The sequence below is a fragment of the Mastigoproctus giganteus genome, chromosome 8 (genome assembly GCF_048544385.1).
Source record: "Mastigoproctus giganteus isolate SK-2022 chromosome 8, ASM4854438v1, whole genome shotgun sequence".
Lineage (NCBI taxonomy): Eukaryota > Metazoa > Arthropoda > Arachnida > Uropygi > Thelyphonidae > Mastigoproctus > Mastigoproctus giganteus.
In genome coordinates this window covers 210,974,273-211,002,052 of record NC_143582.1, presented here as the reverse complement: position 1 = coordinate 211,002,052, position 27,780 = coordinate 210,974,273, and the positions used below count along the sequence as shown (strand labels likewise).

Here is a 27,780-nt window from a genome sequence, read left to right as displayed (position 1 = left end):
GGCTTATGCTGCACTAGACTAGCCAAAAAAATTTCCGAGTTACCCTGAGAGAGAGAGAGAGAGAGAGAGAGAGAGAGAGAGAGAGAGAGAGAGAGAGAGAGAGAGAGAGAGAGAGTGAGAGAGAGAGAGAGAGAGAGTGAGAGAGAGAGAGAGAGAGAGAGAGAGAGAGGGTCAGAAGTAGAAGGGAATCACCAAGAAAGAGAAGAATGGTGATATTTCCAGGTGTGACATGGATGATGAATAAAGATGTGAGGTACTATTTGTATAACATAAGCCCCTGGGGTTATGTTATACAAATAGTATTGCCAAAAAGGTGAATCTGCTATTTGTCTAAAACTCAGGATACAATCATTAAAGCTCTTTAAAGAATTATAAGTCTCTCATCAGATAATGGGTGTCCTCTACTACCAAACTTATGCCAGCCTGTGGATAATGTATCAAGTCTAAGTGAACAGCCAAGTATGAAGAAAAACTTCCAATTAAACACATAACAAAAGTTATGAATCCCTAATACCAAGCTACATTTGTCTTACACAGCAAAAAAGTAAAGGGTAGAGATGATAACAACATCCATGAGTCAATGGAGATTAAAAGCTGGCCTCTCACTTGAGGGACTGAAGCATCTACAAGATAGAAACTGAATACAGAAATGCATATAATTCTTAAATTATTTTAAATGCTTGTTTTTAAATATAATCCCAACCTTTATTATGTTACTGCAGAGGACAAATACAGCTCAGAATTAGGAATTAAATTTATACAAAGAATAACTGTAAGTTTTTCTTCTATAAACTGCTTGGCTGCTCACACAGACTCAATGAGGTTTTATTATATTATTTAACAGGGTTACCCATATTTACAATCCTAAAAACACTTATCATTCACAGAAATTAACATTTAGAAAACTTTTTGAGTTTTATCATCAATCAACAGCATTGATTGAAGATAAAACTCAAGTTTTTTAATCATTATTTGTTTTTACCACTTATTATTATTTCAGTGTTAATGCATATGGATGATGAATAAAGATGTGAGATGCTGCTAGTCAATCTCATAATACACATTAGACAACCTATCAGGTGTCACTGACAATGACACAAGTGACTCAGATCTTCAGTATTAGTAAATTTGGCACACAGTACACCCAGCTTTACACATCCCCACAGAAAAAAAAAAAAAAAATTAAGTCAGATTATTTCAGGCTAGTCAGCAAGCTAAAGTTTCTCTTCTATACTAACATTTTTAAATGGCAATTGTTTATGTTTGAGAATTTTTTGGCATATCAGCTGGTAAGTGCACCAATTCATATAATTTACTATGTGTTATGTTTATACAAATGATGCTTACAGGCAAATTGCATGTTATTCAAGCTGAAAAATCTAGAATAACATATAGGGTAATCCTACTCCCTCTACTTGAGATCAACTAATTACAGCCTTGAGTAAAGAGACCTTTAAGAATTCTTAGTTTCCAACAAGGCTTGAATAAAGAACATTCCAACATTTGGGACAAGTGTATCCCAAATGTTGTCATGGGTGACTTGAAATTGACTTGTGCCACTCTTTCCAGAACATCCACAATGTAAAATAGAGTACTTCTGTTGTAGAGGAATTTGAATGTTGTTATTACTTTCTGGTTTAATGGCTGCAAGAGTAACATCATATTTCATGGCAATAGCAATTCAATATGCATATGAGCATCCTATTTGTTCTCTGAGTACCTTGGTACATTTTTGAAGATAAGGAGAGCCCCAAATTAAAATTTTTTTTTTTCTTTAAGTACATCAACTAAGAAGTCATCCAAACCTTTTAACCAAAAATATGAGTGGTTTGATAGCATAGCTACTTCAATACCAGGTGAGATTCTCTCTTACTTCAAGAGAAATATTCTAGTTAGCATTCTCTTCAAAAACAAAAAAAAATTTGTCTGTGCCAGGCACGTGTGGTAGATGGTATTATGTAAAAAAAATCCTTGGGGGCACCTACAATGGATTTATGATAACTAAAATAAAAGATATATACTTGCGATTGCAACACATACATATTTTACGATTTTGCGATTGCATCTTTTACATCTTTTATGATTGCAACATATACATATAAACCTAAGAAAATAAAGACGAAGGTCTTTATTTCCTTAGGTTTTGTCACTTTCATTCTTGCTTGATACTCCTGAAAACACTCTGCACTTGACTTCGGCATCGTTGAACACTCAAATTTTATTTTTGAAAATTATTGATGCGAAAACATGTATAGTAGCATCTAAAACATTTAACAATGGAATGTAACAAAAATTTGAGACGAAAAAGCAAATTTTTGACAAATATTTGTATTAGCATTAGTTGACGCATATGATGCAAGAAAACAAGCTTATACAACATCAGTCAAAAAAAAAAAAAAAACCTGTCCCATTTCACCCATCCAGTCACTTCAAATGTTTGTCTAGTTCAGCCTTAATTTACTTTATTTAAGCTATCAACTTCCACAACAGATGGAACTCTCCAGCAATCAACTACACACTGGCTAAAGGCAAACTTCTGCACATCTATTCTACAACTATCTTTCCTCAATTTGAATCTATGCCCCATCAGGTTCTTGATCTGAGCAAGCGAAAGTATCCCATCAGCATTGAGCCTGATCCAACCATTCAAGGCCGTATAAACCTCAATCAGATCACCTCTAAGGTGCCTAAGGTGCCCGGCGGAATTAATTAGCAAGTACAGGTCACTGTTGAAAAAAAGCCGTGAATTAGGGTTGAATTTGAAAGTGTCTGCAATTCTGCCCAGACACGATAGGAGGGAGTATATGATGAGAGCCCTGTCGATCAATTCGGCCCTGGAGGGATTGTGCAAGGCTCAAGGGGTAGAATTTTTTTCAGCCTGGACTGGACTGTACTTGTTAACAGGAGAGATTGCTTCTACAGGGATGGGATACACTTAAATAGAAAGGGTGCAAGAATTTTTGCTGATGCTGTCGAGGCAGTGTTAGGTGGGTCGGAAAACTGCTAGTTGGGGGGGGATACAAGGACTAATAGATTAACAGTAGCCACTGGCAGAGGTGGAAGTGATTCTTGCACTGCTTCTATTGAAATGAGCAGAAGCCTGAAAAACAAGATGCAGGATATTTCAGAGACTGCTGGGAGTCATTGCGGTACAAGTAAACACATGGGTTGTGTTAGGGTAGTTAAGAATAGAAACAGGTGCATGTATACCTGCGTGTACACCAATGCTAGGAGTTTGGTAAATAAATTTGATGAATTTGAGGTATTGCTCAAAACATAAAAAGCAGATATTGTTGGGATATCAGAGACGTGGTGTCACACAGATATAAGTAATGCGGAACTGGAATTTGGGGAATACAATGTGTATAGAAAGGATAGACAGGACAGGAGGGGAGGAGGGGTTATGCTATTAATTAAGAAACACATAAAGTCCAAGGAAGTGAAGCCAGTCGACATCGATGGCCAGGGCAGTGTCGAGTCAGTTTGGTGTGACATAAGCATAGGGAAATCAAAATTGAGAGTAGGAGTGTGCTATAGGCCTAATGACTCTGATGAGTATAATAAGATATTGTACAGGGAAATAGAGTGGGCCAGTAAATCAGAGAGTCTTATAATGGGGGATTTTAATTTCCCAGATATTGACTGGAATTTGTGGGTTGGTCACTCGCACACTAGCAAGGCTTTTGTGGATTTATTGGATGATTGTTTTCTACATCAGCATGTTCGTGAGGCAACAAGAGGGAGCAATACTCTTGATCTGATTATCAGTAGTGATTCTTCATGCATTAAGAATCTGCAGATAAATGAACCACTAGGTGGCAGTGATCACAGTGTGTTGAAGTGGGATTTACTCAAGGAGGTAACTACCATCAGAGGTAAAGGGAAGGGTTTTTGTTTTCGTAAAGGCGACTATGATGGTCTGAGACAGTATTTAAATTCTATACAGTGGGACCAACTGATGATGTTACCAACAGCAAACTCAAAATGGGAAGCATTCAAGGAACTAATCTTGGAGGCTACCAGGCTTTACATACCAACTAAGAAATATTGTTCAAGGTTTAGGCCTAAATGGTCGTCAGATGAACTAATGAGACATGTGGCATAGAAGAAAAATGCATGGGATACATACAAATTAATGGGTGACATGGAAGCCTATGATAGATATAAGTTGGTCTGTAACCAAGTCACAAAGGAGATTAGGCAGGCAAAGGCAGACTACGAAAAATCCTTGGCAAAGGATGCAAAGAAAAACAGAAAAGAGTTCTTTACATATTTAAACTGGAGAAGGAAAGGGATGAATCAGATTGATCCACTGGATATTGATGGTTCAACAGTTGAGGATCCTGCTCAGGTGGCTAACAATCTAAACGAGTATTTTGCATCTACATTCACGCATGAGGAGTTATTCAGGAAGGAGAATGATGTAGGTAAAGTAAACATTGGCAGTGAGTTGGATGATTTTGAAATAACTGAGAGGAAAGTGGAGGAGAGATTGTTGAGGATAAACATAAAAAAGCACCTGGGGTGGATGGGATCTATCCAGTTATATTAAAGGAGGCAGCAAAGGAAGTAAGCAAACCCCTAGCCATAATTATGAGAGCTTCTTTGGACTCAGGGGAGGTACCCATAGACTGGAGATGTGCAAATGTAACCCCAATTCACAAAGGAGGATCAAAGGCTGACACAAGTAATTATAGACCTGTTAGTTTAACTTCTGTTCCAGGTAAGTTAATGGAGGCACTGGTTAAAGAAGCACTGCAGGATCATCTAGACAAGAATTCAGTTATAGCTCAGACGCAGCATGGTTTTGTTAAGGGCAGGTCTTGCCTGACCAATTTGATTGGATACTATGATGTAGTCACAAAAGAACTGGATGCAGGGAATAACTTTGATATTATATATTTGGATCTTAGAAAGGCATTTGATACTGTTGCACATGGAAGACTGCTGCACAAATTTGAGCAGTGTGGCATTGGAGGCAAATTGCTGCTATGGATAAGGGGATGGTTGAGTGGAAGAAGACAGAGAGTGGTAATCAATGGACACTGCTCAACGTGGAATAATGTTATTAGTGGAGTTCCTCAGGGTTCAGTGTTGGGTCCGTTGTTGTTTTCGGTGTTTATGAATGATATTGATAATGGGATATCAAGTTTAATGTCCAAGTTTGCAGATGATACAAAGGTTGGCAGGGTTGTTAATGACACTACTGACGCTATGCTGCTGCTATAGGATCTGGAAAGATTGAACAGATGGGCTGAGAGGTGGCAAATGAAGTTTAACATTGACAAATGTAAAGTACTACATATGGGAAACAGTAACCCCAGAGCAACGTATCAACTCTGCGGTACTACACTGACAGTGGTGGAGAATGAAAAGGACCTGGGGGTAATTGTGCAGGCAGATATGAAGTTCTCTGAGCAGTGCAGATGAGCTGCAAGAGTAGCTCATGGTGTCTTGTCAATGATATACAGGAATTTTTCTAGCAGGGATAAGGAGGTGATTATTCCCTTGTATAAGGCAATGGTTAGGCCACATCTTGAGTACTGTATACAGGTCTGGAGGCCTCATTTCAAGAAGGATGTAGAGCTGCTGGAACGGGTACAGAGAAGGGCAACAAGATTAGTGAATGGAACAAAGGGTTGCTCTTACGAAGAAAGGCTTAAGTTTTGCAAATTACAGAGTCTGGAGACTAGGCACCAGCGAGGTGATCTGATAGAGGTGTATAAGGCTTTGAATGGTTTGAGCATGCTCAATGCCAATGGGATTCTTCATCTTGCTCAGAATAATCACCTCAGAGGGCATAAATTCAAATTGAGGAAGGACGGATGTCCGATAGATGTGCGGAAATTTGCCTTTGGCCAGCGGGTGGTTGGTTGGTGGAACCGACTTCCATCACTTGTTGTTGAAGTTGATAGCCTAAACAAATTTAAAGCTCAACTGGACAGGTATTTCGAACGAACGGAGGGGTGAAATGGGAGTGGGTTTTTTTTTTTTTTTTTTGGCTGATGCTGAATAAGCTTGCTTTCTTGCATCATATGCCTCTACTAATGCTAATGCTAATGCTAGTCTCCAGCTGCCGCAACTTGCAGAACTTAAGCCTCTCTTGGTAAGACAACTCCTTTGTTCCTCTCACCAATCTTGTTGCTCTTCTCTGTACTCATTCTACCAACTCTACATCCTTCCTAAAATGAGGCCTCCAGATCTGCATGCAGTACTCAGGGAGTGGCCTGACCATTGCCTTATACAAAGGGATAATTACCTCCTTGTCTCTGCTAGCAAAATTCCTATATATCATTGACAAAACTCCATGATCTGCTCTGGCAGCCCATCTGCACTGCTTAGAGAACTTTCATATCTGACTGCACAATTACTCCCAGGTCTTTTTCAATCTCCACCTCCCTCAGTGTAGTACCAACCACACAGTTGGTACGTTTCTCTTCGGTTACTGCTACCCATATGCAGTACTTTGCATCTGTCAATTTAAACTTCAGTTGCCACTTCTCAGTCCATCTGCCTAACTTTTCTAGATACTGTTGCAGTAGCATCAGTATCATAGTATGATATCCCAATCCTGCAGTTACTATTGCAGGATTGTGATATCATACTATTCAAGAAATGGCTATAAATGGGTAATTAGGCTATTGGCTTGGATTTTGCTAACCTCTTTCAAGCCAAGGGCGTTTTCACATAAAATAAAACATCTTTCTTGCATACAAGGCACAAACCATGTTTTTTTTGTTGTTGTTGTTCTGTTGTGTTTTTCTAATGCAGTTCGACAAAATTCAAATGAATGGCAATTTGAATTTTGTAAATCGGTTCACTAGAATTCAAGATATCGTACTGGTCACAAAAAATGTGTAATGCACTCTAATCACACTACTAATGAGTGCTCAGCACAGACTAGTATTGAGAGTGTGGGAACCACCTCTGGTAGAAGCAACAGATGACATAATCACTTCCAGATGCATTTTTTGTGACCAATCAGATGTACTCTGTTGAAATTTTTGTAGGTGTCCCAAGGATGTTTCACATAAAAAAAAAAAAATAAAACACTAGTCTTGTCAGTATTGAAAACTTGCTCCATTTTGTAGCCTTTCTCCTCAATTAATTTAAGCTAGAAACTTTTTTGCAACTTCACAGTCAGCTGATGACAATTCTCCTACCAACTTTACTCTGTGCAAACAATCTCTTCAAAAAAAATTATTAAACCAGGTTTCAAACATACTGACATTGTCTGTATCCTTGTGCTGCAATAGATGTTCATAAAGATGCAAAGCCTATTCCCAAATTACTGGTCCACTAAGGGGAATGTTCCTCTCCAACTGATCTATTTACAAACTCAATAACTTTTAATCTTTTTTAAGATGGGTCATGGTGACTCACAAATAATACCACTCAAAGCATTTATTGAAATATTAACCCCTATTCTATTTTTGTCTTTTTTTTAATTTCTTATATATTATCAAAACTATTCTTAAATATATGTTTGTTCACATTATTGGCCTGGACTCATGCATTTACAAAGATAAATCACATATCATTCAACAAAAGTCTCAACAGGAATCAAGTTTATGATATTAAACAGAATTTAATGAGTTCACTTTTAAATGAAAAATTAAGTTATTAATGTGTTTGTTAATTTGTTATTAATGTGTTTCATAAGAAGGATGGAGGAAAATGTGGGTGAAAGATAGTTTGGTTTCAGGAGGAGAGGACAAACAATGGATGCAATAGGCATGCACAGAATGTTGAGAGAAAGCCATCTGGAGGTGAACAAAGATGTATGATATGCGTGTATGTTTTATATAAATTTGGAGAAGAATTTTTTGATCAGGTAGACTAAGCTAAACAATTGAATGCATTTGAAAGAACAGAAGTAGATACGAAGGACAGAAGAATGATCAGTAAATCATACTGGGGACAAAAATAATAGTAAAGGTAGGACAAGGTGACACTGGAAGTGTAAAGAGAGGAAGGCATGCAAAATAGGGGTGTTATCTGTCCCTCACATTAATATATATATAAATGTAAAAGAGAATAAAGAGGCATTTGATAAAGGAAATATGAATGAGGAAGAATTGTTTGGAGTGAAGATGGAGAAAGGTCACTGAGAGTGTTAGATTTAAAGATGAAATGCACTTATCGGAGAAAAGGACTGCAGATATCAGTTAATAGGTTAAAGGAAAGTTGTTAAAGGTTTGCAATAAGAATAAATGCTGAGAAGACAAATGTTATGAGAGTGGAAAGATAATGGTGTGAGTTAAATGCAAGTGTGAGTTAAAAGAGAGAGAGAGAAAACAGAAAAGGTGAGTGAGTATAGGTATTTGAGAAGTCTAATGGTGGTAGAAGATAAGAGCAGAAAAGAAATAAGAATAAGAGTGGACAAAAAAAAAAAAAAGAAGCTTTTAAGAACTGAAGAAAAATATCATATAGTAATAGTATTCACAATATAGTGCAAAAAATCCACAGGCTTTTGCCTGCACTGGCAAAAAAAAAAATAGATAAGAAAATAAAATTTATATGCTTCCCTCCTCACACAGGTAACTATCCAATTGACCTTTGAATTTGTTCAAACTATCGGTCACAACTACCTGCAAGAGCAACTTGTTCCAACAATCAACAATTCGCTGGCTAAAAGACAACTTCCTACAATGTAATCCAACACCTGTAATTTGAATTTATGGCCCCTAGTTCTGGAATTCTTTATAACAGTGAGGATTCCACCTTCATTCATTTTACTAATCCCTCTCAGAGTCTTAAAAACCTCAATCAGGTCACTTCTAAGGTGCCTGGTTGCCAAGCTTTGTAGCCAACACAATCAGTCTTTCTTCATACGGTTGTCCTTCTGCCGATCTCACCATTTGAGTTGTCTGTCTTTGGACCATTCCAGGAAGCTCAGTCTTTTTTCAGATGAGGTCTCCATACCTGAATACAGTTTTCCAAATGTGGCCTTACAATTGCCTTATATAGTGGGATTATGACCTCCCTATCTCTCCTGGTTGTTTGTTTACAATGTTAAGAAAACTTCATATCTGCCCGTATTGTAACTCCCAGCTCCCGTTCCTCCTCCACTGTTTTTAATTCAACCCCACCAAGTGTATACTTTATTTGTGGGCTGCTAATCCGCAAGTGTAAAACCTTGCATTCAGCAGCATTAAAACATAGCTGCCACTTTTTTTTTTTTTTTTTTTTTTTTTGTTATTTGGTTTTTAGGAGCATTAGCAACTAAGGCCATATTGCTCCGGGAATATGCGGTGGTCATTCCCTGACCTTTCTGCATCCTCCGTATTTGGTGGTGACGGGTTCAAACCCCGGTCTAATCAAGAAGCGTGTGCTACGCACTGCTGCTCCTTCCCACCTGGCTATGGAGGCGCCTCTGCCACTTCTATGACCATCTCTGAAGTCTTTTCAAGTTATCCTGAAGGAGTTATGCTGCTTGACACTGAAAATTATCAATTCTGCCAATCCTTACATCATCTACAAATTTTGAATTCACAGCTTCTATCCCTTTGTCAATATCATTTATGAAAATAAGAAACAACAGTGGTCCAAGAACAGGCCCTCGAGGGACCACACCCTTGATGCTACACCAATCTGAAGAGTATCCATTAATCACGACCCTCTGCCTTCTGCTATCAACCACCCAGCAGTCCATCTTATAATCGTACAAGTAATCTTAACCTGTAATCATTAAGTAATCTTAATGATATACAGCTTATAGAGTAACCAGGTTATCAGCAGTGATTATTTGTGCATTAAGAATCTGCAGATAAAGGAACCACTAGGTGGCAGTAATCATGGTGTACTGATGTGGGATTTACTTAAAGACGTAACTACTATCAAGGGTAAAGGGAAGGGTTTTTGCTTGCATAGTGGTGACTATAGTGGTCTCAGCCAGTTTTTAAATTCTATATGGTGGGAACAACTGATGATGATACCAACAGCAAATTCTAAATGAGAAATTACATTCAAGGAAGTAATCATGGCAGCTACTAGGCTTGCTGATTAAGAAATGCTGTTCAAGGTTTAGGCCTAAACGGATGTCAAATGAACTAATGAGACTCCTAGCAGAGAAGAAAAATGCATGGGATACATATAAATTATCAGGCGACACAGAAGCCTATGGTAGATATAAGCTAGTCTATAATCAAGTCACAAAGGAGGTTAGACAAGTGAAGGCAGATTACAAGAAATCTTTGGCAAAGGATGCTAAGAAAACAGAAAGAACTTCTTTAGTTATATAAACTCTAGAAGGAAGGGGATGAATCAGATTGGTCCAATTGATATCAATGGTTCAACTGTTGATGATCCTGCTTAGATAGCTAACAATCTGAATGAGTATTTTGTATCTACATTCACAAATGAGGAGTTATTAAGGGAGGAGAATGCAAGAAGTTTATCAAACTAACAGGGAGCTAAATGATTTTGTAATAACCGAGAGCAAAGTGGAGGAGAAATTTTTGAAGTTAAAAATAAGAAAGGCACCTGGAGTGGATGGGATCTATCCAGTTATACTGAAGGAGGCGGTAAAGGAAGTAAGCAAACCCTTGAGCCATAATTATAAGAGCATCCTTGAATTCAGGGGAAGTCCCGGCAGACTGGAGATGTGCAAATGTATCCCCAATTTACAAAGGGAGAACTAATTTTGACACGAGTAATTACAGATCTGTTAGTTTGACTTCTGTTCCAGGGAAAATATGGAGTCACTGGTTAAACAAGCATTGCAGGATCATCTAGACATGACGACAGTAATAATTCAGACACAGCATTGGTTTGTTAAGGGTAGTCTTGTCTGACCAATTTTATTGGTTACTATGATGTGATTACAAAGAAACTGGATGCAAAAAATAGTTTTGAGGCTTAGGTAAGGAAAGCCTGCATGAGAAGCATGCAAAAGTTCGATGAAATTTACTGGTAAAAGTACTTTGCTGTAACGGCATTTGTATTGTAGCTTGCTCAGCAAACAGACGGTGGGTGTTATCAGTCTGGAGTAGAAGTTGAATCCCACGGGAGCTTGAAACCCTCCTGAAGTGCAGGGATGTAACCTGACCTTTTTTCTTTAGAATCACTAATTGAATGAATTAACTAACTGAATCACGAACAGAGTCATATTGGAAGTTCTGGGGTTGTAAAAAATGTTCGTAATGTAGTTTCACCGGTAAACTTTTTCGAAGTTTTCTGTGCTTCTCATGTGGGCTTCCTTTGCCTTTTTTTTTTTCTTAATAAACAATTTATCCACTAGTCCACCAGTGATTCTAAAGAAAAAAGGTCAGGTTACCCCCTCCACTTCGGGAGGGTTTCAATACTCCTGACCGATAACACCCACCGTCTGTTTCCAAGCGAGCAACAATACAAATGCCATTACAGCAAAGTACTTTTACCAGTAAATTTCATTGAACTTTTGCATGCTTATCGTGCAGGCTTTCTTTACCTTCGCCAGTTTTGATATTATATACTTGTATTTTAGGAAAGCTTTTGATACTGTTGAACATGGAAGACTACTGTACAAATTGGAGCAGTGTGGTATTAAGGACAAGTTACTACAATGGATAAAAGGGTGGTTGAGTGCGAGAAGACAGAGAGTGGTAATCAATGGATGCTGCTCTTCGTGGACTAATGTTATTAGCGGAGTCTCCCAGGGTTTTGTGTTGGGCTCACTGTTGTTTTGTATATTTATCAATGATATTGAATGTGCTACTACAACAGGATCTAGAAAAGTGGGGCAGATGGGCCGAGAAGTGGCAACTGAAGTTTAACATTTACAAATGCAAAGTACTGCATATGGGTAGAAGTAACCCCAGAGAAATGTATCAACTGTGTGGTACTACCCTTAGGGTTTTACAAAATGAAAAAGACCTGGGAGTAATTTTACAGTCAGATATGAAGTTTTCTGAGCAATGCAGACAGACTGCCAGAGCAGGTCATGGGGTTTTGTCAGTGATATACAGGAATTTTGTAAGTAGGGAAAAGGAGGTGATTATCCCTTTGTATAAGGCAATGGTCAAGCCATGCCTTTAGTACTGTGTACAGGTCTGGAGGGCTCATTTTAGGAAGGATGTAGAGTAGCTTGAGCAAGTATAGAGAAGGACAATAAGATTGGTGAGGGAAGGAATGGGAGGTCTTACGAAGAAAGGCTTAAGTTCTGCAAACTGCAGTATCTGGAGACTAGGCACCTGCGAGGTGTATAAGGCATTGAATGGGTTGAGCAGACTCAATTCTGATGGGATTCTTCCTCTTGTTCAGATTACAAACCTGTGAGGGCATAAATTCAAATTGAGAAAAATTCAAATTCAAAGAAAGACAGTTGTAGAATAAATGTGTGGAAATTTGCCTTTAGCCAGAGGGTAGTTGATTGCTGGAACAAACTGCCATCTGCTGTTGTGGAAGTTGATAGCTTAAATAAATTCAAGGAGGAACTGGACAAATGTTTAGAGGGAACGGATGTGTGAAATGTTTTTTTTTTTTTTTTTTTTGGCTGATGCTACATAAGTTTGCTTCCTTGCTTCACATGCCTCTACTATTACTAACCTCTCATGAGGTTATACAGTAGCCTCTTGTGAGAGGCAGAGCCAAATGCTTTGTTAAAATCCGAATAAAATATGTCGAAATTTGTCGCTAAATCCAGCTCATGAGTAACTGCGTAAAAATAGCCTAGTAAGTAAGTTAAGCACAATTTTTCCTTAGCAAAACTATGTTGTGTGTGTCTTTCATAATGTCGTATCTACTTAAATGTCTCTGGATTGCACTATTAATCATTGCTTCTAAAATTTTTCCTACTACTGATGTCGGACTAACCAGTCGGTAGTTACTGACTTCACTCTTAGAACCACTTTTATGTACTGGTGATACGCTGGCACTTCTCCAATCCAAAGGAATCTCCCCCGAGTCCAAAGATGCCCTTATAATTAACCTCAATGATTCAATACACTCCCTCAAGCTCCCCCTCAAAACTACAGGGTATATGCAATCAACTCGGAGCTTTACTTGTCTTTATGTTCAAAAGTTTTTCTAATAAAAATCATCTGCAATTACAACATTACTAATTTCATATGGCTCAGCCTCACTCGCACAACCTCTTCTCAGCATGAAAGGTCTTTCATCAGTAAAGACAAATGTAAAGTACCTATTCAATTCATCCGCAACATCAGCTGGGTTATCTAAGACTTTTCCACACCCAGTGCACAAGGGTGTGATCTGATTAGCTTTCTTCTTTGCTGTATTCACATACATACAGTGGGATAAACTGACGATGTTACCAACAGTAAATTCTAAGGGAAGCATTCAAGGAATTAATCGTGGAAGCTACTAAAAGTTTCATACCTATTAAGAAATATTGTTCAATGTTTAGGCCTAAATGGTTATCTAATGAACTAATGAGACTCGTAATAGAGAAGAAAAATGCATGGGATGTATATAAATTATCAAGCGACTCAGAAGCCTATGGCAGATATAAGCTAGTCTGTAATCAGGTGACAAAGGAGGTTAGGCAGGCGAAGGCAGATTACAAGAAATCCTTGGCAAAAGATGCTAAGAAAAACAGCAAGGATTTCTTTACTTATATAAACTCTAAAAGGAAGGGGATGAATCTGATTGGTCCACTTGACATCGATAGTTCGACTGTTGATGCTCCTGCTCAGATAGCAAACAAACTGAATGAGTATTTTGCATCTACATTCACACATGAGGAATTATTAAGGTTTGAAAATGGCAGAAAGTTATCAAATTGTAGCAGGATACTTAATGATTTTGTAATAACTGAAAGAAAAGTGGAGGAGAAATTGTTGAAGTTAAACATAAGAAAAGCACCTGGGGTGGATAGGATCTATCCAGTTATATTAAAGGAGGCGGCAAAGCAACTAAGCAAACCCTTAGCCATAATTATGAGAGCATCCTTGGACTCAGGGGAGGTTCCCACGGACTGGAGATGTGCAAATGTATCCCCAATTCACAAAGGGGGATCGAAGGGTGACACGAGTAAATACAGACCAGTTAGTTTAACTTCTGTTCTGGGTAAAATAATGGAGTCACTGGTTAAAGATGCATTGCAGGATCATCTAGACAAGACTGCAGCAATAATTCAGACACAGCATGGGTTTGTTAAGGGAAAGTCTTGTCTGACAAATTTGATAGGATATTATGATGTGGTTAGAAAGGAACTGGATGCAAAAAATAATTTTGATATCATATATTTGGATTTCAGGAAGCTTTTGACACTGTTGCACATGGAAGACTATTGTACAAATTGGAGCAGAATGGTATTAAGGGTAAGTTGCTACAATGGATAAAAGGATGGTTACATGCTAGAAGACAGAGGGTGGTAATCAATGGGTGCTGCTCTTCTTGGACTAATGTTATTAGTGGAGTCCCACAGGGTTCGGTGTTAGGTCCACTGTTGTTTTGTATATTTATCAATGATATTGATGAAGGTATATCAGGCTTAATGTTGAAGTTTGCAGATGATACAAAGGTTGGCAGGGTTGTTAATGACAGTAATGACAGTGTGCTACTGCAACAGGATCTAGATAATTTGGGCAGATGGGCTAAGAAGTGGCAACTGAAGTTTAACCTTGACAAATGCAAAGTACTGCATATGGGTAGAAGTAACCCCAGAGAAACGTACCAACTGTGTGGTACTACACTTAAGGTGGTAGAAAATGAAAAAGACCTGGGAGTAATTGTGCAGGCAGATATGAAGTTTTCTGAGCAATGCAGACAGGCTGCCAGGGCAGGTCATGGGGTTTTGTCAATGATATATAGGAATTTTGCTAGCAGGGAAAAGGAGGTGATTATCCCTCTGTATAAGGCAACGGTCAGGCCACGTCTTGAGTACTGCGTACAGGTCTGGAGGCCTCATTTTAGGAAGGATGTAGATTTACTTGAGCGTGTACAGAGAAGGGCAACAAGATTGGTGAGGGGAATGAAGGGATCCTCTTACCAAGAGAGGCTTAAGTTCTGCAAATTGCAGTGGCTGGAGACTAGGCACCTGCGCGGTGATCTGATTGAGGTGTATAAGGCCTTGAATGGGTTGAGCACGCTGAATTCTGATGGGATCCTTCCACTTGTTCAGATTACGAACCTAAGGGAACATAAATTCAAATTAAGAAAAGACAGATGTAGATTAGTTGTGTGGAAATTTGCCTTTTTAGCCAGTGGGTGGTTAATTGGAGGGAATGGTGTGATTATTTTTTTTTTGGCCGATGCTGCATAAGCTCATACAGTTGCTTTCTTGCATCAAATGTCACTGCTACTACTACTACTACTACATGAAAAATTCCTTGTCCCCATTCTTTGCTCTCTTAGCCAATGCTTTCTCATTCACAGCTGTGGCCTCCCTGACCTTATTTGTGGTACGATTACAGATCAACTTGTACCTGTTGTAGGCTTCAGTACTTTTCATCACTCTGTAACTGTCCCATGCTATAGGTAAGATGAGAACTGGTTTAAGGAAACAACTGGTACGATGTCTGGTATAGAGTGTGGTAATTTATAGAGCAGAGACATGGACATTAAGAATGGAGGAAATCAACATGACTAAAAGTTTTGAGATGTGGGTATGGAGGGGAAGATGGAAAAGATAAGATCAGTTACTAAAGTGAGAAATGAAGAGATTTTCAGAAAGGTGGGTGGGTGAGAAGAGTTGTTTAACTGAAATAATCAAAAGGTAGAAGAAACACTGGACTGAATGTGTTCAAGGTGAGGGATTGATGAAGGAAGTGAGGGAGGGAAAAGCTGAGGGGAAGAGACCCAGAGAGAGAGAGACTGAGGAAGACTATTACTGATGAATTGAGAATAGTTTAATCTGCCTTTTTATTAAATCAGCTATACATGATCACATCTACATATAGGCATATTTTCTTTTTCCTCGCTAACTATTCTGATTTTTTACAAAAAAATGGTATAAATAAAAGTGATAAAATCAGAGATATAAATAAAAAGCATGAAACCAGGGAGGAATTTACTAACCATTGATTAAATGAAACCAGGGAGGGAATTTACTAACCATTGATTAAATGAAACCAGGGAGGGAATTTACTAACCATTGATTAAATTAAAGTAATTACTGAATATTAAATTAGAACTTTATTTCTGGTCTTTATGGTTAATTGTTTGTTTGTTTGTTATTTGGTTTTTAGGAGCATTAGCAACTAAGGCAATATTGCTCCAGGGATATGTGGTGGTCATTCCCTGACCTTTCTGCATCCTCTGTATTTGGTAGTCATGGGCTCGAACCCGGATCTAATCAAGAAGTGTGTGCTACGCACTGCTGCTTCTGCCCACCTGGCTACGGAGGTGCCTTTATAGTTAATCTCCATTGCATTTTGTGATCCACTTGAATCACAAATATCACAGACAAGTAAATCGCAGAATACTCCAAGTAAAGTAAAATAACTACTCTGCATATGTGCAAAGTAATCATTTTACTCTACAAAGAAGTAAACTAAGTAAGTAATCATATTTCTAACTTTTAACATTTATAATGCAAATTATCAAATATCTTTGAATATAGTTGCTTTTCAAAAACATTTATTACTATATAAAATCAACATTCATTATAAGGTCAAGAATCTCTACCTCACAAGTTAGCCTTTATTGTCAAATTAAAGATATGAATAAATATTATTGATTAAGTAAAGAATATGAACAGTTAATTTAGAAATATCCATTACAAGGCAGATTCAGATCTCATCAAAATAAGTCTACACTGAAAATACTGTCTATCACAAAGTTTTATAAAGTAATGCATTCTAACAAAAGATGTTATTAATAACAAAACTAAACTAAAATTCAAGCACTGTATATAAGGGTACTGCAAATTGTTATTTTTAAATAACTGTTTATTTTGTTTTACTGATTAATCAATAATTATTGATATCTTTAATTTGGTAAGAAGAATTTTTAAAAATCTGACTTTATTGAAAGATATTTGAAAGAATGTAATGTTAGAAGTTAGTACTATAGCTATAAGTTTAGTATTTACATATTTATTTTAAAAAATCCATGTGCAAGGCAATAACTTTTAATCCTACCCACAGTACACCAGGTTAATTTCTACATCAATAACGATACACTCAATTCACTTATTAGTATTAAAGTGGCATAATGATACAAGAAAGAAAACGTATTCCCCATCTGCCAAAAAAAACTTATACAATCAATAAAAAAAGTAAGTTAAAATTTGTTAACATGTATAATTGAAAACTTGAAATTAAAATGTCTTACCATTAACTACAAGATTTCCAAAACCAGCTTGGCTCCCACTAGAATTACTTAGAACACAGGAATAGCTCCCCGAATCTTCGACTTTAGCCTTATCAATTGCAAGGGCATATATATGATCTGTTTCATGGATCATTTTGAGTCTGTCACTTGGACTAAGCTGTTGGCCATCCTTATACCTATAAAACAAGTAATAATACCAGCAGAATACAGCTTGTGTTACTGATCTGGGATATACTGGTTATACACTGGAAAAATATTACAGTAAAGCTTCGTTGCAACAAAACTTCTAGTTGTATATATCATTTTATTGTAATAGTTTTCAAATGTCTAACTTTTCAGCAAAATTTTGTTCTAAGGAATATTGCTCCAATATTATTTTATAAGACCCACTATTTATTCAAATAAGTTCTGCTGCACTTTTTCTAAATTAAAAAAATAGTAATTTCTCCTTTATTTTACTTAAATATAGACTTCAAAATGAATAATGGGTAATTAAAATAACAAAAATACATATTACAAAAGTAAATATATTTGAATAGAGATTACCATTTTGAAAGCATATTTTATTTTTAAGAAATAGAGTACTGTACAGAATTTTTAATAACCCACACATTAAGAACTGCAGAATGAACCATAGACATTAACTTATGGCTAATTTACAAATATTAATATGTTAGTTTTTTGCATATTAATACAAAAATTAAATTTTAGTGCAATTTAAAAGAAGAGGTTCCAGCACAGAGCCCTGATTCAACAATCCTGATCTGATACAAATCAGGATTGTTGATTTGATTCAAATTTTAGAAGGCTGATTTGTATAGAAGAATCTAGCTTATGTGTTCAGTACCACTTTTGGTCTATGAAGGATATGTCTCAACTACAGATATCTAATATCTAAATTACTCCCTCACACATAAATATTTGCATATCATATGTCACATCCGTATTTTTAAACTGCAGTAAATAGATAAATCAGCACAGAAACACTTCACATTTGGGCTTTTCCACCAGCTATTATTCAACCAAAGGTCCAGCCTTCTCTTAATTAGCTGCAAGTTAAATGTTTTAAAATATCTTACCTGATGTAAAAATAAAAACTATATGGTTATTCTTTAATTATTCTTTATATTAAGTGAATTTATTAAAAACATCAACAAAGAAAAGAAAACAGCATGTTGTATTAACATGTTCACAATCTGACATAAAATGCTATGCAATTTGACAAAAATGGAGGCATTTTTGGTCAGCTCATGATGAACAAAAATGAACAGCAGTTTTCAAGTTATTATTTACCTATATAATGCTTTTTCAGATAGCAGAGAAGTTACAACTAGCGTTTCTCCACACTGTGCAAAACAAGTTAAAATCCAATTGAAATGGAAGCAATTGTTATGGGCTTTTTTCACACTGCGGCTCAATCAGTTGGTCTCAGGTGTATCATTTTTGCTTCCTGCCAACTTGTGATTTTAATCTAGCAAATAGGAAACTGACAAATACTAAAACAACAACAATAAACATGTAGTATATATATTTTTATATATTTTATTAATCTCTCCATTTGCGATTTCACAAATGGTCTCAAAGGGTGAAATGGTAGTTTGGGGGAGTATTAACCAGTATAATATGTAAATATAAAAAAAAAAATGTCAGTTTAATCTACAAACATAATATTTATGGTTTTTTTTTGTTTTTTTTTTAAAAAGGGCTATAACAGTCATTATGAATATGGTACATCAGAGAATTAAGGTAATTAAAACAGGGAAGGTTTTAATACAAAGATAATATGATATAATATAATTATATATGTAAAGATATATGTACAAACAAAATCAATTTTCTGTTTATAATTTGGGAGGATCACATAGTGTCAGAGGAGTTCATAAGGTAGAGACATAATTATTACTGCATTTTATGGTATCACATCAATTTGAACTTGCAGTGTACATAACTTTGCACTTGAATACCAACCACTTATATATGGATGTGTCTATAAGTTTTATGGTAGTGTGAAAGATCCATAATAAATCAGAAAATGGCAAGAAGGATGCAGCATAGCCTTTTCACTTTCAGCTTCTTAAGCTTTACTTATTTTCACATTAAATTAGGAAAAAAAAAATAACACATTTTTTATTAAGCATAATTTTAGAATTTTAATTATTTTTTTAAAATCTTTAGAAGTCTGCAAGTAAACACATATTTTAGAGATAGTTTTTTGGTAATGAGATAATAATTCCTCACAAAATGGCAATTTTTTCCAAGTTAAATCTGTTCAATATAACTGACTGTTAAATTTCTACATCAGAATGATAGATTCATACACACACACACACTAAACACAACACTTTAAATCAATTTAAAATCACTTAAAAGTTGACTGAAAATCAAGAGATTTTGGGTGTGGTCAGGGTTGTCTGGTATTCTGGTATTCTGGTAAGGTCAGATTGATTAGTGGAAATTCAGAGAATGATAGAGGCAAGAGATGAATTCGACAAAAAAGGGTAGAGAGAGATTTTAAGCAAGAAGAGATAAAAAAAAAAAGAGGTCATTCCAAATTAGAAGTCTCTGACAAGGAATATCTGAATAGAAATATGCACAAGTATAACCTTTGAATTGAAAGGAATTATGCAGTGAATAATTAGGGAAACTGAGATGAGTAGTGGTTGAAGCAACCACCAATTGGGATTCTATCAGGAAAAGTAATTGGGGTTTGGCAGACAATAGGTGGAAACGGATGTCACTGAGATTGGAACTAAGACCACTTATATTTGTGAAATGAGTAAGGAAGTTTTTTGGAGGTTAAATTGTTCTATTAGTTTGACTATTCGTGATGATGCATTCAGTAGATGATGTAAAAGTAGAGTGGGGGATTTGTATGAATTAATGAAATTTTGGATATAGCATAGACACAGAAAGTATATACCCAGCTCCTCCTTTACATATTGTGGACTCAACAGTGTCCCCCTCATATACACACTACTCAGATTCCTTTCAAGAGGCAGCAAGATTAAATACTGGCTGATCCAGATGCCTCCCACAGAATTACCATCAGGTTCAGTATGATGGATTATCTAGTGGGGGTTGCAAACACCATTTTAATGCTGTATCCTCAAAATTAGGAATAATGGATGTCACCATGATGCCTATCATAGCCTCAAATGACATCACTCATACTCGGGAGAAACATTAGCAGAAAAATTATTCTTGCAGGGATGAAATCTTTTATTCCAACATTCCACCTTAAAACTTTGTTCTTTATCTAAACCTCAGTTTTCCAATAAATGCACTAAAGCTATTCAAGATAAGAATGCTGCATATTGCAATCAGCTTGCATCAAAATCTCCAGCTTTTTATACCTACACCAAAGCTCACAATAATTGCAAAACAGTTATTAATCATTCCAAATTTGAATCTGAACAGGCTAAGAGCAGAAAACTTGCTCTTGTCCAAATCATAGTCAAGCATTCTATGCTCTTGCCAAAACTACTGGCCATGACTTCTGTTCCATCTATACTCTCGCCTATGTTAAAACCTGATGATTCTATTACATCCTCAGCTAAAAATAAAGCCGATTTATTAGCATCCTATGTTTCTTATAACTCTTGCACTAATGATATTGGCAAAGCTCCTCCTGCCATATTGAGTAGATTTGACTCAATGCCTCCTGTGGGCTTCCAACAAAAGTATGTTAGAAGAAATCTGAACAATCTCAATGCCAAAAAACTCCAGATCCTGATGGCATTTCTCCACTTGTTCTCAAAACTTGTGCTGAGCTTGCTCTTCTCTAAGTTCACATTTTAAACTTTCTTATTCCACAGGTTTTTTCCCTTCTGCTTGGAAATTTGCTCATATCTAGTCAGTCCCAAAGAGGGTGACAAATCCCTCCCATCCCATTATTGTCCCATTGTGCTTGCCTCTACTCTTTCCAATATAATGGAGAAGTTTATTAAGCACCAACTGTCAGAAACTTTCCATCAAATAAGTGATCACCAATATGTATTCCGTTAGTGTTGATCCAATGGTGATATATTGGCTGATTAATGTTAACTAACTATGGAAAAATTCAATGGAAAAGTTCAGTGAATCTCAAGCAGTTGCTCTTGATTTTTGTAAGGCTTTAGATCATGTTTAGCACAAAGGGATTCTAAATAAGCTTACATCTTAGTGTTTACTGGTTGTTTTTTTGCAATTGTCTGTAAAATGCCCACATTTGTCTTAATTTGCAGGCATTTCCCATACATTTCTTCTCCCCCCCTTTGCAGTGCCCCTTTTGCTAAAGAGTTGTTTTGGCCATTCCAGCGGAAAACATAAATACTAATCTAAAATGACTAACTGCGTATCCACTCTTCGACAAATAATAAGATTTCTAAAGTCGGTAGTGTCAATTCCTTATCTGAACTTAGTAGCTTTCACGGTTACAAATTCCCCTGGTCACTACTGTCTTAACTCGAGATAACAGTCACTTTCGAAGAAGTAAGTTTGTGAGTCCAAAAATATGAGCACCACTTGCTCTCAGAGAAACTACTTTGTGCTGTTTTCTCGCTAAGCACCGCAGATTATCTTTTCCCCTCCCTGTTTCCAAACACCAGATTGGTGGAAGTTCAAATGACAAAGAGCATATATACGAACGGCAAGAATACAAGAAAAAAGAAAGAGAGAGAGAGAGAGAGGAACAGCACAAGACGTTACAGAGTGCCAGTTACAGATGGAAGTTTAATGGACAGCATAAGAAGATATAAAAAAAAATTAAAAAGTCTGCTATTCTCACTCACATATTGAAAAACTGAGAAAGCACGGAATCCCCTTGCCGAGTTCCGCACCCTGTAGAATGAGTCGTCCTCATTTCGGTAAGTTATAATAACTCCCTACAGCTATACATAAACCTTACTCCTCAGTAATATGATTAATTATGTTAGTACTGTTAAGTTATAGACTATCCTAATGCTGCTATCTTAAATAGCACACCACTTAGTATTGTCGTCTATCATAAATTCACTATAGATAACATGATGTATAACAGGTTAAAACTTATCTTATGAGTGCTATCCTAAATAGCGCGACATTTAGTATTGATACCTATTATGTTTCACTGACAGTGAATGTAACCAGTATGTCACTTGCCAGTTCGTGCCAGAGATGAGTGGTCCACACGAAGGGCTCATTAATTACCAAATTATCAACAATGTTAAAAACTCTTAACTACTTCTATAGAGTCAGTTTAAATTGTTGTAACTAAATGATTTATTATTTACCTGTCACTGCCATTCGAGCTGTATCTACCATATATGTACCATTTCTATAATATAATCCATGTATTAAACTATGTTTTGTTTAAACATCTATGCCTCAGACCTGTTCTCCATTCACATGATGATCAGTAAGTAGAGGATTAGAATAAAAGAACTTATACTGTGGCACTCAAGATCCGACTATGTCTGAAAGGGTTTTGTAGTGAAAACACAGCACTGGTCAAAGCCGCGATTTCTATTCCCATCCGACGGATAGTTTTATTGAGAGTCGAGACCATTGTCCTAATATAAAAAGCCACTAGGCAGTCACATGAGTATACTGGGGTTACGCTCAGGAACAAGTACCCAAGGAAGAAACGCCTCCCACAACACAGCCGTGTCGTCCAAAGAAGCCCGAGCGCGAAATAAGTAAACTCCAGTATAATATGTCTATCCAGTTTTCTTTTTGACCACTCCCTGCAGGTGATGGCTACTTGTCTTCTAACTTTTTAATTTAATTCTGATGTTCCCTAAACTTCAGTTCTTTCTCCCACTCTTTTGCTCTTGTATATTAAGGGGCTTCTTCCACTGACTGGAATTCCTATCCATACTTTTGCTGATAATAGCACATTACATTCCACCTTACAATTTGAAAACCTTGTCCTGCACAAACAGCTTCAATTTTTCAACTTAAATGTGGATCTCCAGGTAATTCTTCAGTGAAGTAAAGAAAACTTAGTTAACTTTAATCCCTCCAAAACTCAGTCCTGTCTTAACTTCCACTCTTTTTAAGTCAAGTCAGTCAAGAGAAAAGTGTTCACACATACCAGTGAGTGTAATAAGTTAGACAGCCAAGGATCAAGGAATAAGCTGTTTGATAAAAATGCAGAAAAGAGTAAAACTAAATATCACTACATATGCTATTGGTAGCATATGCGATGGTCGTATTTTATTATCTTTCATTTTATTATTACTGCTAAATAAGTAGTATTTTATTGCATATAACACAAATTTAAAAGTGCTTACTACACAAAATGTCAGCAGAATTTACTTGTAGAACTGCAAAAGTGTATCATTACTGATAATATAGTCTGAATTTTCTTCAAAGAGTATATAAACTTCATTGCCATCAAAGCTATTTCTAGTTCCACATTTCTTAAAAGACTTGTCAACTATGTCCTTTTTCACTAATTTCCATGAATTTTTAACCAATTCACATATCTAAGAAATTGCTGGTTGCTTTATTCACCTGGTTGGTGTCAAATCATGGTTTGGTGCCACCATCTATTTGACTCAATCCTCATGCACAGATGTTTTAAAGGGTTTGTTAATTGAGATGCTCAGTGGCTGCAGTTAGCTAATGCCTGCTGGAATTACAGCTAACTCTCTGATTAATTCAGAACTATCCTTTTTTTTTCTGCCTCCATTACATGTGATCTGAGCTGGTCATACTAAAAGGGTCACACACTTTCCAGAATGCTACATAGACATTCTGACCATACCTTCTCAAGACAGGTAGAGATAAAAAACAATACAGTGTGCATCTAGTATACCTTTGGATCATAAGACACAGGAAAGATTAGCTAATATTTTCCAGGTTAAAAAAAAAAAAAGTGCACCTTATGGCCTGGGAAAAACAGTATATACTTGTATATATGTAACAAGTAAAACATTCTTGTTATTTCTATCTTTCTGAATAGTGCCAATTATGTTTTTTGTTGAAGCTCTACAAGTACTTGTTATACTTGCAGTGTGTTCTAAGTAACACAAACTTGAGAATTATATAATTTGTTTAGTTGACATCCAAATATAAAATACTGTCAATAGGCATTCATTCTAAGAAATATCAAATAATTATACTAGGCATTCATTAAGGGATACCTGAATGCTTATACAGTCATTTAGTTTTTAATTGTTTCTATGTGCAATCAAACTTACCACTTAATTTCTGGAGTTGGTGTACCATCAACATCAACTTCAAATCGAACAGGCTCATCTGTCATTACAGCCATATCTTTTAACTTCTTACGGAAAGATGGAGGCGCTAAATCAACATAATACTTAAGTTACTATCACAAATATGTTGAAATCCATATTAAATTACACTGTCACCATTTTATTATAACTAATAAAAAAAAACACACTTTTTTATGACCACGAAAAACAAAGTATAATAATGAGCAATATAACAAATCACTTTTAGAGTATTGTGGAAAAGAACAGTCTGAATAAAAAATAACACTTTTTTCATATATAAAATAGAAACATTTTTTTCATTCTGGAGTAGTCATTCCAAATCCAGTAAACTTGGAGAGAACAATACTTAACAGAAAATAAACCACTCCTCAAGTAAGCCGCCCATCCCTATTATCTTTTACTAGAACAAAAAAAAAAATCAGTTAAGAAAATCTGTGTGTCTATAAAGGGCACAAATCACAAAAAAACATGGAGATGTTATTACTGGCCAATAATAAAGCAAAACCCAAGTTACAAGTTCAGTATGTGCTATTCTCTACACTAAATATGAACAAAGTCAGCTAAGGTTAGCTATTAAACCCACATAAATATGTTTGGTAGGTCTATAATTGAAAAACATTTGAAATACATATAACAAATTTTACTGGAATTGGAGGGAAAGTAAACTTTCCAAAAGAAACCAGACAAAAGATATTTAGACTCTTCAGGAATACAAGGAAAATTGGCAGGCATAAAAATATGAATTGTAAAATTCATAAAACATTAGAAATCTGATAACTTAGCATCCACTGGCTCATGGCAGTGCCAGATTATCAGATATTTCAGATTACTGGATGTTTTCATTTAAAAAAAATAAAAGAAAGAAAAAATTTATGAAGCCTTCAAGTGATTAGCATTAGCATTAGCATTAGCATTAGTAGAGGCATCTGATGCAAGAAAGCAAGCTTATGCAGACATCAGCCGAAAAAAAAAGTAACATAAATAAAAAATAACCACTTCCACTTCACCCCTCTGTTCGTTCGAAATACCTGTCCAGCTGAGCCTTAAACTTATTTAGGCTATCAACTTCCACGACAAGGGATGGAAGTCTGTTCCACCTACCAACCACCCGCTGGCTAAAGGCAAATTTCCGCACATCTATCCTACATCTGTCTTTCCTCAATTTGAATTTATGCCCTCTCAGGTGATTATTCTGAGCAAGAGGAAGAATCCCATCAGCATTGAGCATGCTCAAACCATTCAAGGCTTTGTACACCTCTATCAGATCACCTCGCTGGTGCCTAGTTTCCAGACACTGTAATTCGTAAAACTTAAGCCTTTCTTCATAAGAGCACCCCTTTGTCCCATTTACCAATCTTGTTGCCCTTCTCTGTACTCGTTCCAGCAGCTCTACATCCTTCTTGAAATGAGGCCTCCAGGCCTGTTTTCAAGAAGGATGTAGAGCTGCTTAGAACGTAGAAAGAAGGATGATTCAACAATTTTGAGTTACTTATTTGATATGATAGAAAATTCATAAAACTGTAAAATACATAACACAATTAACAACAAAACAATCTTCATTACAAACTCTCAAAATCAGAAGCTTTTCAATTTATTTATATGAGTAATGTACAGTATACACAACTCAATTAACAATGAAACAATCTTCATTTGTTACGTTACACATGAAAATTAGAGGGTTTTCTATTTATTTATATGAGTAGTGTATAGTATTTATTTAATTTATTTATGTATCCATGTAGGCCATTAGTCAAAATTTGAGAGACATAGAGTTTGATGTTCAGCAGACAATCCAATCACATCACAACATGAATCTAACTGATACCAGCAAACACACTGCTTTGGAAACTACAGAAAAGTTCAGTTGGACCTAAAAACCATAACTGTCTTATTGGAACTTTTCTTGAGTCTGCAATTTCCAGTGGCTTGTACTCTGATATGTCAGTATTTTATAAATTAATAACAAAACATCACCATATCCAAGCAACACAAAGTTAAAAAGCAGAAGAAGATAAATTACAGGAGAACTCACCAAGTTCACGTCATTGGCAGGATTTATCACAGAAGCCACTAATATATTAGTTCCATTTTGAAAGTCCCACAAAATAAAGAAGCAAGCTGGATTATTGGAGAGCTGAAAGGTTTAAGTGAGAAAAAGAAAAACATGGAACAGTTCTAGATTATTGGCAAGACACCATTTCATATGACAATTATAAGCATATTTGTAACAAAAACCACTGATGGGGTAAGACATGTGAAAGTTGAGTATGAGAAATCCATGGCAAAGACAGCCAAGAGAGCAGACAAAGAAGCTATGAAAGGAGATGCATATGTGAAAGTAAAAAAGAAAAGAGTAAATCAGATAGATTCCCTTTAAAAAAATAGAAGTGAATCACACAACCCTGACAATGTGGTAGATGAATCAAACAGCTATTTGGCAGTGATATTTCAACTGAGAGTGTACAACAGGGGAGAACAGTGAAGAGGAGGACTCAGTCCATTGTAAAATTAGTAATATGCCTGTTAAGGTTAGGAGGCTGAGGGATATGAATCCAATTACACTAAAAAGGTAGCACATGGGTGTACCAAAACATTAATATTAGTATTAGCAGTGGCAAAAGATGCATGGAAGCAAGCTTGTAGAGCATCAGCCAAAAAAAAAAAAAAAAAAAAAAAAAAACACTGCACACCTCATTTCATCATCTCTGATAATTTGTCTAATTCTTCCTTAAATTGATTCAAACTACCCACCTCTCTAATCAACTCCAGATGGAAGTCTGTTCAACAAATCATTCACTTTATGGCTTAATTTAAAGAACATTTATTTTCAATTTAAATGAATGTATGTCCCCTTATGTGTATCATTGAAGCAAACATTATGATGTCACTAGCATTTAATTCACTTGATCCATTTAAGACCATAAACACTTCAATCCTTGCAGGTGTCTAGTTTTCAGTTTTGCGATTCATAGAACTGAACTTTATAAGGGTACCTTTTTGTGTCCCTGACTAACTTGTTGCTGTTCCTTCAGATCTACATCCTTCTTAAAGTGAGGCCTCCAGACCTGTATACAGTACTTAAGATGTGGCCTAACCATGGCCTTATACAAAGGGATAATCACCTCGTTATCCCTGCCTGCAAAGTTTCTGTATATCATTGATAAAACCCCATGTATCCTGGCAGCATGTCTGCACTGCTCAGAGAATTTAATATGTTACTGCACAATTACCCCCAGGTCTTTTTCATTCTCCACTATCCTGAGTGTAGTACCACACAGCTGATAAGCTACTGCTACCTATATGCAGTACCTTGCATTTGTCAATGTTAAACTTCAACTGCAATTTCTTAGTCCACTGA

At 36.2% G+C, this 27,780-nt stretch overlaps 1 protein-coding gene across 3 annotated transcripts in view; it reads right to left on the bottom strand.

Annotated features, from left to right (window-relative positions):
- Positions 1 to 27,780, bottom strand: part of LOC150082242 (protein Obscurin-like) — an 865,351-nt gene that overhangs the window by 514,318 nt on the left and 323,253 nt on the right. For all 3 annotated transcript variants that reach the window (XM_090379203.1, XM_090379204.1, XM_090379205.1), the window contains 2 exons: positions 24,384 to 24,489; positions 17,221 to 17,396 (listed from right to left, as the gene is read on the bottom strand). In XM_090379203.1, coding sequence (XP_090235329.1) covers positions 17,221 to 17,396; positions 24,384 to 24,489 — 282 coding nt within the window. The remainder of the gene's footprint in view (positions 1 to 17,220; positions 17,397 to 24,383; positions 24,490 to 27,780) is intronic.